Below are 15,409 nucleotides of genomic sequence, written 5' to 3' on the forward strand. Positions count from 1 at the left end.
TGTTTCACTTCAGTCAGGGTGCTTTAAACATGTGGCCATCCCTAAACACCTGACTAGCTCTGTTTTCATGCATTTAAAATAAAGCATATAGTACTACTGGAGCAGTCTAAGGAAAATGTATGTTTACCTTTCTTTAAAAAGGAGTACTTACATTGTTAAACATTTCTCTTTAATTATTTGACCAGATGCGAGAGTGATGTGGGTAAACATGCGTAATTAAATGGCTCAGCAATCTTGGATGCGAAAGGGAACTTCAGTGATGGGCTTTTAGCTATTGCTGTTGTCTGGGGGTTTTTTATAGATAAAATGTTTTTTAATATTTGAAAACTTCTGGTTTGTTCCATGTTCTATAACATGGATTCAAAGGCGTCTTTTAAGCAACTTTTTAGTTCAGAATAGTACCTCTGCTTTCAATTAAACATTTGGGACATGATCCTACAAATGCTTCAGTACATGTTTTATTTTAAACACATAACAGTGGACCTAGTCAGATGGTAGACCATGGAAAGGTGTTACAGTTGTACTGAGAGAAAAGCCTTTCTCCGTGCACAAAAAAAGCATGCAGTCATTCAAGAGATTTATTGTGGAAGAGAACTGGCTCTTCTGCAACAAGGTAGATTGGATACCTGCCAGGAAGATCTCCCTTCTCCTGAGCTAACTTGAGCAGCTATATACTTCTCTGAGGACAGACACCCAAGGGGCTCACGGTCCTCTGCTCTCCCTCCCTTCCTCTCTCCAACGGTGGAACCCTCTTGGATCAGGGTCCTGCTGCAGGAAAATGGTCCCTCTATCCTACCAGTTGCCTTCCTGGTGGGAGTGGAGGGGGCACTTTTCTGCAGGGAACTCTTCTGCACTGCCAGCATGGTTGCAGTTAAGGAGAATAGCCCCTGGCTACCTACCACTCTTCCCTCCCCACCGTCATCCAAGTTAACCCAGAGGAGTATTGTGGGGAATACATGCTGTGCTGTGGCATCAAGACTCCTGAAACTTTTCCACTGTGGGAGAAAGCATCTGCCTCCCTTATGATCCTCTGGGTCAGCCCAGAAGAGTGCACAGAGCAGAAGTGTTTTTGGGAGGGTTCCCATCATGGGAGAATGTTCCTTCCTGCCCATCTCCACCCCATACTGCCAGTCAGCTGTTTGGTGGGATGGGCAGGTGGACATTTTCCCAGTGCTGGAACCCTCCCTGGGCTGTCTGTAGCATCTGCTGTTTTCAGCAGCTGCCCACTGCCAGTCGACTGCCTGCCCCCTTCCCAGGCATTGGGGAGGGCATGCAGTCGAGAGTGGGGATGGCCCAGAGAGCAGCTGTCGAGTGGTTCATGGCTGGAGAACTTGCCAGGGGGCTAGAATGAACACCTATCCATGGCCTTAAATGAAGCGTATATAGATAGATAGATACATATATGACAACTATGCTAATAGAGTGTAGTATCTATAAGATGCTGTGGGCTTTACACTCCATATTGTTCATTTCTCACTGAACTCTACTTACAGGTATGTTCAGGTTTTTTAATCTCCACTTGAGTAGTGGAATTATGAAAGTAGAAATTGTGTACAAATCTGAAATAAAATGTTGTTTAGTAAGTATGTGCAGAACCCAAAGGCCTTTGTTTTGTTTTGATGATTAAATAAACCTTTTCTGAAGTTTTAGTTTATAGGTGCGCATCCCCATGAGTGGAAATGTGCATTTCCCTGAGGACAAATAGCAGTGGCACAAATTTGTGCTGCTGCTAGTTGTCCCTAGGCACACCTGCACATGTGCTCTGGCGTGCAGCAGCTTGTCCCAGGTGGGGTAGGAGAGGCTGGGGCCAGAGCAGCCTTACCTGGAGTCCTAGGGGCCTCTCAGGGCTACAGTGATGGCAATCTGGGTGCGTGGAGCCTGGCTGGCAGTTGGAGTGCGGCTCTGGCCAGCTAGGCTATGGTTTTGGGTGACACGCTGCAGCCATGTGCACCACACTGATTTTTTTTTTTTTTTTTTTTTTCTTTTACACTGCAATCTCCCAGTGTCAGAGCTGCAAATTAGCAGCGAGGCAAACGTGCACATGTGGCGCATGCAGTTTGCAGAGCCGCAGATGGGTTTGTGGCACCACAGACTGCACGTGTGCACTCCATAGAGACATGCCCTAGGAGTTTCATTTCTAATCCTAATATAGCTTGTGTTTCCTGCTATTTGTTTGAACCTTATGACAAGTCCGTACACGCTGTATAAGCACGAATGGATCTAGGGTTCAGAAAAGGGGAATGCAAGATGGTGTGGCACATGATTGCATGTAACACAAGAAATATTTTTCTCCAGTTAAAGAGAAGCTACAAGCCTTACTTTACTAATATGCTAGGGAGCTAGCACTACATTATTCAGTTTATGAGCAAAGCAAAAACAAATATAACTATTGTTATGTGCACTAATTTCTTAAATACATTAAGTTTTTTTTAAAAAACACAAACCAGGCAAAAAAAAAAAAGCAAAAGATGTATTGTTTTATTAGTTTTGTAGCTATTATAGATAAATGTATATCTCTTATTCAGATTCATGAAACAAAGTCTAGTCGTCATAAGTGTTGTGACAGTGCCTCTGGTACTTTGCTGTCAGTCATTTCTATACCTGTGTTAATATTGCCACACCTGAATTAAAGCTTTTATCTAGAGATAAAATCAGTCTGCATGGTTGTGAAATACAAGAGAGACATTGCCAGGAATGGCTAACAGAAAGCAAAATTGTAAAAGAAAGGATAGCTTGAATAGTGGAATATCAAGATCATTATAAAGGAGGGAGGGTTGTTAATGTCTGGCAAAGTAAAGAGAGGTTAGGAGGAATGTCACTTTCTCTTCCTGGCAGTTGTTTTTAAAGTTTGGGTTTAAAGGAATCAAATGCTGGGTGCAACTGTACTGCTGCCCTGCACACTGTGCTCCCCCCCCCCCCCCCCCCCCACACACACACACTTTTTTGGTTGTTTTTTTTTATTTCTTTAAGAAATCTAGTTTAAGTTGCATTTACTCTCTAGGTCTAAGCATTTTATTTTGATATTAGCCTTCCATTTGTTTGATCAGGGACAAATTATAGAAAGATCTACCTGACTGCACTTTTTAATGATTTCTGAAGCCTTTCTATCCTGATGCTCTGTTGAAGCTTTGAAACTCTTGGAATTTTGTTATACAGTTTTCATACTTAGAATTATACTTTTGGCTGAGTACGTCTTTACAGTTTTTCAAAACACCTTTGGTTTGGCAGAACTGGTACATTCCTTTTGTTCATTGTAAGCACAACAATAACTTTATATGATCAGTAAAAGGAAATGTCTGTAAAATCTTAAAATTCATCAAGATTTTCATTTAATTATATTAATATGCAACTGTTCTTATTTAAGCAGCTCCGTGCAGTTCAAAGTTTCAAACTTTCAGTCTCTGGAATTATTTGCCTTAAGCATTTTCACGTCATACATGGTCGGCAGTTTTCAAGCACTTTTGTGGCTTATCTGTCAGAAGTTCACTGAAATGGAGACAGTGGCTTTATTGGTGTAATTAGAACTGCAAAATAAAAAGAGCTTGATGTTTTTTAGTGTGTATTTGTCAAAGCTATAGTATTTAGACATATGAGTTTGTGGCTTTCAAATCCGCTGCTTCTGCACAGTTTCCCCAATACATGCTGACTGCCTTGCCTACAAATGGCATTTTCTATCATTTGTTTCACAAAGCTTTTGCTGCTGCTTTGTTGCTCCTCTGTATTGTATATTTTTGTATCCTGTTAATTTTAAGGCTCACTTTTAATTTTTTTTTCTTGTCTTTTTTTTTTTTAGTGGACCGTATTGTGGGTCTGGATCAAGTCACTGGTATGACAGAGACGGCTTTTGGCTCTGCGTACAAGACCAAGAAGGGCATGTTTCGTACTGTGGGGCAGCTGTACAAGGAATCCCTCACCAAACTGATGGCAACTCTTCGAAACACTAATCCAAATTTTGTTCGCTGCATTATTCCAAACCATGAGAAAAGGGTATGTACTTCACAAGCATTGTAGCAACTCATGCACTGAATCATCTTTTGTTTCACGGCAGAGGGAGACATAGATGAAGTCCTGAAGTCTGTAAAAACTGTATTTCCTCTCTACACTTTCAAAGAATAAAGATGATCTTTCTTCACGTGTACAGGCTGGAAAGCTAGATCCTCACCTGGTCCTAGATCAGCTACGTTGTAATGGTGTTCTGGAAGGAATAAGGATTTGTCGACAAGGATTTCCAAACAGGATCGTGTTCCAGGAATTTAGACAGAGGTACTAGAGAAAACAGTTCAGGTTTTTGTGTGTGTGAATGTTTTTATTTTATAATATAGATGACTTAAGGTTAAAGGGATTACATGCTGCTTTGTATTTTCCCCACTCCTACTGCTATTTCTTTTGTCTTGCCACAGTGGCTCTAAAGCGAACCTCTACAATCTTGTATTTAAATTTTTTAAGACTGAAGCCCCTTTTTCGAAGTTGTCATAAGCATTTTGATACCAAGGTTAATTTTGAAAATGGAACTTTTTGTTCTTGGTTGAATTTAACCACTTGGAAAAAAAGTGGCTTGGGAGCACTCCCCTGTGGCCTGCTTACATCCGGAGAGTGATTTTGAGTATTCAGAGCTTTCTAGGATAAAACAGCTTATTTTATCTTAACAGTCCTGGTTTCAAAATGCAGCATTTTAAATGCATTTTTTTCTCTTGGGGAAGACTTCCCACATCTCTTATGTTAATTTTTGTGTTGAAAAAGGTGTATAATTTCATATAGATGCTTCTGTCCTGAAACACTTGCAGAGTTCTTTATAGATGTAAATTACCTAGAAATTTGTTTTTTAAGAATTCCAAATATCCTTGTATTGACTACTGAAATAAGTGATGGTCTTTTGGTTTGTTTCTGGTTAAAACATTAAGACTACTGGCTCATTCTTCCCCGCTTCTCTTGACAGGAAAGTTTCATGCTTAGTTTAGAAATAAAGGGAAAGTTAACGTTCATGAGTATACTTCTGTTGTTAAATTACTGTAAGGTCTAATGGCTTGCTTTTGGCTTAATTTACAGATATGAGATACTTACTCCCAATGCCATACCTAAAGGTTTTATGGATGGCAAACAGGCTTGTGAACGAATGGTACGTGTTTAGAAAATTCAGATGTAACATATTTTAAACCTTGAAGCTGAAAGTAGTTTGTCTTACTGTTTTACAAAAAATAATATGCCTGCATTGTAGATCAGAGCTTTGGAGTTGGACCCAAACTTATACAGAATTGGACAGAGCAAGATTTTTTTTCGAGCTGGTGTCTTGGCACATTTGGAAGAAGAACGGGACCTGAAGATTACAGACATCATTATTTTCTTCCAAGCAGTCTGCAGAGGATACCTGGCAAGAAAGTAAAGGACCCTCTAATAAGTGGGCTGGTTATGTGGTCATTTTTTCTTGATATCTAAATGTAAAGTAAAGCTTTTGGATAAATATATATGTAAGAGCTAGAAAGACTGGCTAAACCCACAGAAAGGTGTTATATGATAAATTGCATAACAGTCAGTAATCATTACTTATACTCTACATTTCATATGAACTTTCTGTTTTCAGTGCTATTTTTAAATTGCTGATTTAGATGCTACTTATCAAGAAAAATATTTTTTATTTGTATCATGGCTATCTACGAAAATTTCTTCTGAACCACACCTTTCTCAAACTTTCCCTGGAGGGTTGCTTTCTGGAAACGGGGGAAATGTTCAGAGAGTTTGCACTATTCAGTCATTTGCCTTTTTGATACTGCTAGCATACAGAAGATCAGTTCTTACAAAATCTTGCTCCCTATATGAGGAATGAACACTCTAGAATTCTTTTGCTCGTAAGTTGAACTAGCCATGGACACTCAACTGTAGTCTTGTTATAGCTTAGAAGTATTCTAGAATGGATGCTTTAACTATTAAACATACTTTACACTTAGTTGTATATAATATGGAAAATGGCTTATTTTTCTGTTGTTCTCAGGGCTTTTGCAAAGAAACAGCAGCAGTTGAGTGCTTTAAAAATCCTGCAAAGGAATTGTGCAGCATATTTAAAACTAAGGCACTGGCAGTGGTGGAGAGTTTTCACAAAGGTTGGCTATTTCTTTTACTAACACTTCTGATGGTGTGACACTACCACATTTTCTTGCATTTTCACACACTCATTTTTCTAATATCCTTATAGGTGAAGCCACTTCTGCAGGTTACTCGACAGGAGGAAGAACTTCAGGCTAAAGATGAGGAGTTGATGAAGGTGAGAGAGAAGCAGACAAAAGTGGAAGCAGAACTTGAGGAGATGGAGAGGAAACATCAACAGGTTTGTTTTGTAGAAGATCAATCTTTACTCTAAAGTCCCATGTATAATAGCCTGCATCCTTCTGTGCAGAACTATACTTGACTGTACTGGCAGTTCTGAGGAAAGAATGCAACAGAGTACCAAGAGACTACAGAGGAGGTTGCTTTGGATTTGACTTGACTCCATCTCCCTAATGGGCAGTACCTCGAGTTTTTGAGAAATGGATGGCAAGTTCATCCAGAAATAAAACATTTTTTAAATAATACACATTTAGATGGTCTGTCATACAGTTTAAAAACTTTTCATTCGCTATGCCACTTTTATTTTGAGATGCATTTTTAGGTCAAGAAAAGTTCTACATAAACAGTGCACATACATGTCTTCCCTCCCTTCTGCTGCCTCCCCTCCCCAACGCGCACTTTTTCTTGCAAACAAAATTAAAAATGGATTTATGTTGACCAATAACTATTATATTAACAGAAAACTGACTGAAGTTGTGTTGTGTTGTCAGAGCAATTGTCATGTTAAGGAAAGCTTGTGATATCCTGGTGATTGGTGTATTAAGTCTGATCATTTTAAAATATTCACAGGAAAAAGAAACTTGCAAAGCATAGAGTAGGAAATAATACATTTTTAGGATTACGCTTAAGATGTGGTTATCAGGTTAATTAGAAAATAGTTTAATTTAGGAACAGGGGAAAGAGAGTGGTTGCAGAAATTGTGGAGAAGATTGAATACTTAAGTAGCTGTAAATAATGACAAGAGTAAAACTTGTTTCTACAGCTGTCAAAAGGGTGTGCATGTCAAAGAAAGAGGACATATGGCAACGAGAGAAAGTAAATAAAAGCTATGAATAGGGAAAAGTAGACTGAATAACCTGCATCAGACAGTAGTGGACACCCATGTGTAGCCTTCTCAAAAGAAGTGGTGTGGGAATCCCCATCACCCAAATAATCTAAAACCAAAGTAGACAAATTTTTGAAAAATACTTATGTTGTCACTAGGAGCCTCTGAGGCAGAGAAGGGGTTAGATCAGCGGGGGCCAACTTTTTTGGTAGGCATGTCACAAATTCACCCTGCTCCTTTTCTGAGTGCCACTACAATCCTCTTCTGCCTGATCTGCTGGTTTTGCTTTCTGCTCCCTGCCCAATCTCATGCTTTGATTTATTCTCCTTACTCCATCTGATGCTGTGCTGCCTGTCCCTTCCCTGATCTACCACATGGCACACACAGAGGCTGTCTGTCACTTGTGGCACTCATGCTGCAGGTTGGCCACTCCTGGATTAGATGAACAAAGAGTCCATCCTGTATTTTAATTTCTTTCTTTCTCTTTTTGGAAGAGAGCAAGCTTTCTGCTTCTGTAACTCATGTCTCATCTCATTTGAGGAGCTCTGACATACTTTGATGGTAAAGTTTTGATATTTCACTTTCTATAATATTTGTAGCTTTTAGAAGAAAAGAATATTCTTGCGGAACAGCTCCAGGCTGAGACGGAGCTGTTTGCTGAAGCTGAGGAGATGAGAGCCCGCCTAGCTGCCAAGAAGCAGGAGTTAGAAGAAATTCTACATGATCTGGAGTCCAGGGTTGAGGAGGAAGAGGAAAGGAACCAAATACTCCAGAATGAAAAGAAGAAGATGCAAGGACATATTCAGGTATTCCTCTCAGCACTATTGAAATGAAAGGAAGCATACAAAATTCTGTTAACTGTAGGGGGCAATTTACGGTACCCTAAAACTTTCCTCTAGAGGGAATGAAAGAAGTGAGAGAAAAGAGCTATCATTTGTAATATCTCACTTCTCAAAATATGTTTTACTGTAGAATGTACTTCACTGTAAAATGAGATACACGAAGTTCTCTCACTTGGGAATGAAATTTCATGCATATTCTTGACACAGAAATGAATTTCAAGTGTTTTGAAGAATATTTATTGTTCATTTTTTGTCTGTTTTTTTTCCCAGAGCAGGCATCCAGGGCTATATCCATTCTAAATTGCTGATTTTTTTTTTTTTTTTTTTTTTTTTTTTCTGTACACCAGCATTGCACATTAGAATATTTAGCCAGAATATTTCCCTTTGAGCATATAGAGATTAAAAAATACCTATAGATTAAAGGAACACAAGTATTATTGTTTTATTTTGTCTGTTTTTATTTTAAGCTGCTTTGAGTTTTTTTGAAAGCCAGAGACCTGTGTTCTTAAATCCCTTGACCAGTCTTGAAAATCTCACGTTTTGGTTCTAAATAAAAATGATTCTCTCAAATTTTAGTGGTTTGGAATTTGGCAAACCACTTTTTTTTTTTTTTTTTTTTTTTTTTTTTTTTTTTTTTTTTTTTTAAAGGGTAATAATACAGTGCATTGTTACCATGCTGCTGTTTATCAGCTTCCCTATGCAAATATATTTGGATATCCAAGCCAACTTGGATACCACCCCCCCTCCACTTTTGGGATATAGATTTGTATTGAAAACTAGAAAACTCTTCATTATTATATCCCTTTCCTCAATTCTCTAGTTTCTGCTTACGCATTTAAATATATCAATGTACAGTGCAGGGGCCTTTGCTGTTCCCCAGATATGAGAACTTCTGCGTTTGACTCATTCATTTGAGTGTAATGGTCTTTGAAGTTATTGTGAAGCTCAGTTCACTAACCAAAGTCAGACAAAAGTGGGACCTGAAGGAATAGATGAAAAACCATTCAGAATTACAGCTACTATTTAGCAAACTCAGGGAGTTGAAAGTTTATGCAGTGAATGTACTATTCCTGGAAGGGATGAAGTACATACATGATATGATATACAATAATACAAAATATGCGATATGTGCAGCATGGCAGGGTTAGCTGTTTTGGAAACAATAGATTTGAATTTCCTGACTTGTACTATAACTGAACTCTATAACAACTTTGCATTAATGTAGCATGTAGAATCAGGAATTCTTAGTGTAAGGCTGCATTATGCTGGTCTTGTTTACAGTTGAAGCCCTATTTCAGTGTATTAATATAGAAAGTGAAGGGCCTCTTAAAATAAAGTAAGAAGTGTATATGTACTTGGAGATGATGGATAAACAAGGAATATTCTTTCTTAGGATCTAGAAGAGCAGCTTGATGAGGAAGAAGGAGCTCGACAGAAGTTGCAACTTGAAAAGGTAACAGCTGAAGCTAAAATCAAGAAGATGGAAGAAGAGATCCTGCTTTTAGAGGACCAAAATTCCAAATTTTTGAAGGTAAGAAACCAGTTGATGTTGCTAGTTAAATCTCCATTAGAATAGAAGAACATATGTGAGGTGGTGGGTTTCAGTAAAGATCTTCATTTCCCACCCCATCACCATATTTTTTTTTTCTTATCTTTAAAGGACTGAGACTACTCCACTTTACTCTTAGTTTCTGATCTTGCTGAAGCACTATGGCTTCATGGCAGGGTTCATATGGTGGTCTATTTTAGGGTTGTCCAACCTTTAAGTGGCCAGGTGCCACACACTCAACGAGCTGCACATCCAGTGAGACACACCAATAGGCCTCGCAAGCCCCTTGGCTGCATGTGACATGGATGCTCACCCTGAGCACCACATGTTGGGTTGTGCCATGCCACACTACACTGCCCTCTGGAGAAGCCAAGGAGAGATAAGGGAGACTGGAGCCTCTGGCTCCTGGCACAGCCAGAACGATAAGGGGAGTTGCAGCTGGGCAGGAGCCTGAGGGCCACAATGTAACCCCTAGTGGGCTATGTGCAGCCCATGGGCTTTCCAAATTAACAGGCTAAGAATCCTCAGGAGCATTTTACTACAGCTACCTTTTAGTCTTCCAAGACGAGACTGGACAAACATCTTGCTGGAATCATTTGATCTCAACAGTATTCTTGCCCAGAGGAGGGGAGTTGGACTTGATCTTGCAAGGTCCCTTCTAGCCCTTAATTTCTATGATTCTGTGCATTGCTCAATAAGAAATAGTATACAGATATGCTTTTATGCCTGAATTGTCAGATGTCTAGTGACTTTCTGAAAGAGTGCAGCATGTACAATTTGAAATCAGGTGTCCCTAAGGTACGTCACTGGAAAAAAACATAATCTGAGGCACTCCAAATCACTAGCTGCTTTTGAAGTTGAAGCCTTAACTATTTTGGTAGTAATCAAAATTATCATTAATTCTAAACTGCAGCTAGTTAATTGATGCCTTTGCTGAAGTAAAAGATGTTCTACATTCACCAGTTTTGGGTGTTTCTAGGCACTTCATTCACATTCTAACAGTCAATCTTCTTTCCCCACTAGGAAAAGAAATTGATGGAGGACAGGATTGCTGAATGTACCTCTCAGCTAGCTGAAGAAGAAGAAAAGGCCAAAAATTTGGCTAAACTCAAGAACAAGCAGGAAATGATGATCACCGATTTAGAAGGTTAGGCTTTTTTTGTAAATCTGATTCCTAAAATCTTGGTAACTGTGATTTGAAAATACTAGGTCACTTACAATGCTGCCACAAATGAGCATCTTTTGTGAGAGTAGATATATATCTCAATAACAGCTATATTCAACCTTTATAACAAAGGGTGGAAATGGATGTTACCTTTGTACCACCATAAACACTTCTATGTTGGTACAAAGTGAAAGGAAACGGACATCTATACCTTAAGTTGTGCCAGAAATACTCAAATTTGTGGCCCTGACAAGGTAATAATAAATTGGGCTGCTTTATTGCAGCCCATGTCTGTCTGCTAATGGTGAAAGAGCTTGGGCAGGGGCTCCTTGGACATGAGGGGTCCAGTCCTACACCCACTGGGATGTGATGGGTAAGCAGAGAAGGTTGGAGCTTTGAGGTGCCTATCTGCAAGCAGGGGTGTTCATCTGCAGGGGATTTCCCTGTGTGCCCTGCAAGTGTGGAGCAGGGGAAGTTCCCATGGGGCAGGTCCCCGCTCTGCTTTTGCAACCCTGTGCTGCTTCCAGAAACACTTGACCACCTGACATGCATTTCTGACAGCAGCATGGGAGCACCTCCTCCACTCTCCCTTCCCCACCCTGCACTTGCAGACACACACAGGGAACTTTCTTGCAAAGGGGTTTCCCAGCACCCACTTGTAAACACAGAGGGGGTCTCCTGTGGGAGTTCCCCCCTCTGCACTTGCAGACATGTATGGGGAATTCCCTTTCAAAGGAGGTTTTCCATCTGCCCCCACAAGCACAGAAGGGGGAAACTCCCACAGGGGTCCCCTCCCCAACACAGGGGGCGCATCTGCAAGTGGGGGTTTTCCCCACTTACAGACATGCCCCAAGTTGGGATGTGGCAACTGGGAACATCTGTAGATGTTGTACAGTCAGCTGTGCCATGGCATATCATGGTGCAGCTATTTGCACTCCATCAACAGTGTCTGTTTCTAGCCTTGAAGTCCCAATCACAGAAAAATAACAGAAATCAGATGTAGCTTCTGGCTGCATCAGCATAGTACCAGTTTTTACTAATTTATTCATTCTTCATTTTTAATAAACCCATTCATTTTCCAACTCTCCTAAAAAATCAAGGTACTAGATGCATCCTTTAGGGGGAGAGCAAAAGGTCCTTGGGAATAGTAATTGCAATTCTGTATGTTAAATACAATAAAATTACATTTAAAAAAAAAATGTCACTGGCTAACTTTTTATTTTGGCTAACAAAATTCTCGAATAAATAATTCTGAATTATTTTGCTTTTCCCAGTGCTTTCATTTATCTTAAGTAGTGCCCTCTTCTGCTTTTTGCACTTGTTTCAGATTTTATATATTTATAAGAAATATTGCAAAATGTTTGACATGTAGCCATTTGTCAGGCCAACATTGTATGTAACCCCATTTTAAATTTGATCGATAACAAAATGACTTCTGGCTGTAAAATGCTTGTTATAAAACTCTGACTTAGCAGTTAGCTAACTGTTATGCAGAATAATTCTGTGCTACTAATACCCTAATTTGGAAAATTATTTGTCACCTACTGTACTAGGACCAGTCTTGCTACATATTTTATAACTGACTTTTTATTATGAAAAAATAATAGTTTTTGAATCTTCTCCAGTTGAGCAAAAAATTGAATTAATAAGGGTAGCAGCTGACTTCCGTAGCTTTTGTTTTACTTTTATTCGGAGGCCTTAAGATGGGCATAAGTGAATTTAGTTACTCACTGGAAAAGAATGCTTGTTGAACCCTATGCCTACATTAGCTTTAGCATTGCTCAGCTGCCTCAACAACTGGTAGTTAATGGGTATTACTAGGATTATCTAGAAAAGGCAAAGCTAAAGTTCATAGGTACTATGCTGCATTCCCTTGTGAAAGTATAACAATATGTCCTCTTATGAATAGCTTCATAAATGGCTTCCAGGCTATATTTGTTAAGAAAGACATACTGCAGATAACTAATTTTTAGTTTCCCTGGTAACCAGGTCCTTGTCACTTCAACACTTTTTATTTGTTTCCAGTATTTCTAATCCTATGACTGGATCTGTTATAGAACACACCCTGGATTTCTTTCTTCCCATCTGAAACAGTTTTATTATTTTGCTTTTCCCAGTGCTCTGCTTATCTTTAGTTCCCCCTTCTGCTCTTTGCACTGTTTCAGATTTTATATATGTCGTATTAGAAATACTGCAAAATGTTTGATATGCAGCCATTTGCAAACTCAACATTGTATGTAATCCCCTGTTAAAATTTATTCTAAAAAATGACTTCTGGTTTAGGATCAATGAACAAAACTGATTTTAAAGATTTTGGCATTTTCCACAAACAAGTCCTCTTTGCTCCCCAGTTTGTCTGAATTCTGAAGAATTTAGCAGCAAGGAAACAACTTGAGGACACCTAAGCCTCTCCTTAAATGTGGTATGTTAGGACACCTGAGGCTTGAGAAGACCTGCTTCTAAGTAGAAACAGAATCAGAGAAAATTAGAGTTGAAAGGACCTCAGGAGGTCATCTAGTCCAACCCTCTGCTCAAAGCAGGACCATCCCCAACTAGATCATCCCAGCCAAAGCTTTGTCCCAGCATGGACCCTCCCCCAGCCTCTCTGGGTAACCTGTTCCAGTGTTTTACTACCCTCCTAGTGAGAGAATTTTTTCTTAATATCTAACCTAAACTTCCCTTGCTGCAACTTGAGACCATTGTTCCTTGTTCTGTCATCTGCCACTACTGACAATAGTCTAGCTCCATCCTCCTTGAAACCACCCTCCAGGTAGTTGAAGGCTGCTATTAAATCCCATCTGTCTTCTCTTCTCCAGACTAAAGCCCAGTTCCCTCAGCCTCTCCTCACAAGTCATGTGCTCCAGCCCCCAAACCGTTTTCATTGGCCTCTGCTGGACTCTCCAATTTGTCTACCTCTTTTCTATAGTGAGGTACCCAAAATTAGACATGGTACTCCAGATGTTGGCTAACCAGTGTTGAATAGAGGGGAAGAATCGCATCCTTTGATGTGCTGACAGCACTCCTACTGATGCAGCCCAGTATGCTGTTAACCTTCTTCACGACAAGGGCACACTGTTGGCTCCTATTCAGCTTATGGTCCACTGTAACCCCTAGGTCCTTTTCTGCAGCGCTGCTGCTTAGTCAGTCGGTCCGGAGCCTGTACCAGTGAATGTTCCCAGTGTGCAGAAAGACTAGCAAGTATGGCAGAAGAGCTGCTTGGCTTAGCAATGAACTCTTCAGTGAGCTAAAACACAAAATGGAAGCTTACAAGAAGTGGAAACTTGAACAAACAACTAGGGAGTAGTATAAGAGTTTGCTTGGGCATGCAGGAATTAGATCAGGAAGCCCCCCTTCCTCTTCCCACTCCCCTTCAGCCCCTTGCTCCCAGCCTCCCATCTTATGCTGCAATTAACACATTCAGTGCAGCACAAATGTAATGCATAGAGGGGGTCATAGGCAAGTATGACCTGCTGGGGAAGAGAGAGCATGGTGTTTGTAAAGGGAAATGCTACTTCACCAATTTACTGGAGTTATCTATGGGTCTTAATGAGCACATGGACAAGGAAGATCCAGTTAATCTAAATTTTGGGGATTTTCAAAAAAGCTTTTGACAAGGTCTCTCCCCAAAGGCATTTTAAAAACTGAGGTGCCACAGGATTAGAGGGAAGGTTGTTTCACAGATGGAGAGCTAATTAAAAGATACGAAGCAAAGGGTAGGCCTAAATATTCACTATTCAGGATGAAATGATATCAAAAGTGGGGTCCTGCAGGGATCTGTTCTTGGCTTGCTTTTGAACATTTTCATCAGTGACCTGTGGGTTGAACACTGTGACCTGTAGGTTGAATGGGGATGAGCACTGAAATTCCAAGTATTGCAGATGATACTAAATTATTCTGGGTAGTTAAATCGCAAACTAATGGAGAGGAGCTGCAGAAAGATCTCACCAAGCTGAATGAGTGAACAGAAAAATGGCAGATGAACTTCAGTGTTGACAAGTGCAAGTTAACACACATGGGGAGAAATAAGCTCAACTATACATGCACAGGGTTGGGTTCTGAACCAGCTGTTAAAATTCAGAGAAGAGACCTTTGAAGTGCGTGGACAAAGTCAACAGGAAGCTGTTATTCACCAAGTCCCAGATTGCTAGAACTAGGGGGCACCCACTGAAATTTAGTAAGACAGGTTTAAAACTAACAAGAGAGAGTACTTTTTAAGCGGTGCAGAATTAATTTGTGGAATTCGTTGCCTCGGGGTGTTATAGAGACCAATAATACAACCAGGTTCAAAAAGGGATTAGATTAATTAATGGATGATAGATCTATTAATAGCTGTTGAACAGAATGATCAGAGGTGTTTCCTCTGGCCTCTTTAAACCAATGATGGTGGATGCCAGGGTGGGTAGTGAATAGGGGATAGATCATTCTAGTTGTATCTAGTTGAGTGCTCTTCCAAAAGCATCCACTCCTGACTGGGGCTGTGCAAAGCTTCAGTAGCCGATTCAATTCGGAGGGGATTCAGCCTGATTTTGGTGGCCGCATCTACAAATGGAATCGGGAGACCCGTTAAAAGGTCCAAATCGATTCAGGAGCCTCCAAATTGATTTGGCACCTATTTGGAGATTCTGCCATAGACTAAACAGGCAACAGTACTCAACCACACTGGACACAGCTGCCTCCAGCTGTTGTGGTGGGCGGAGGGGGAAGGAAAG

At 40.1% G+C, this 15,409-nt stretch overlaps 1 protein-coding gene across 4 annotated transcripts in view; it reads left to right on the plus strand.

Annotated features, from left to right (window-relative positions):
* MYH10 (myosin heavy chain 10) overlaps nt 1–15,409 on the plus strand; it is a 106,303-nt gene that overhangs the window by 70,605 nt on the left and 20,289 nt on the right. For all 4 annotated transcript variants that reach the window (XM_025194171.1, XM_025194172.1, XM_025194174.1 and 1 more), the window contains 9 exons: nt 3,794–3,987; nt 4,142–4,263; nt 5,047–5,116; nt 5,216–5,376; nt 5,987–6,095; nt 6,188–6,319; nt 7,744–7,950; nt 9,380–9,517; nt 10,559–10,682. In XM_025194171.1, coding sequence (XP_025049956.1) covers nt 3,794–3,987; nt 4,142–4,263; nt 5,047–5,116; nt 5,216–5,376; nt 5,987–6,095; nt 6,188–6,319; nt 7,744–7,950; nt 9,380–9,517; nt 10,559–10,682 — 1,257 coding nt within the window. The remainder of the gene's footprint in view (nt 1–3,793; nt 3,988–4,141; nt 4,264–5,046; nt 5,117–5,215; nt 5,377–5,986; nt 6,096–6,187; nt 6,320–7,743; nt 7,951–9,379; nt 9,518–10,558; nt 10,683–15,409) is intronic.

This window comes from Alligator sinensis, unplaced genomic scaffold, assembly GCF_000455745.1.
Source record: "Alligator sinensis unplaced genomic scaffold, ASM45574v1 scaffold1145_1, whole genome shotgun sequence".
In the NCBI taxonomy this organism is placed as follows: domain Eukaryota; kingdom Metazoa; phylum Chordata; order Crocodylia; family Alligatoridae; genus Alligator; species Alligator sinensis.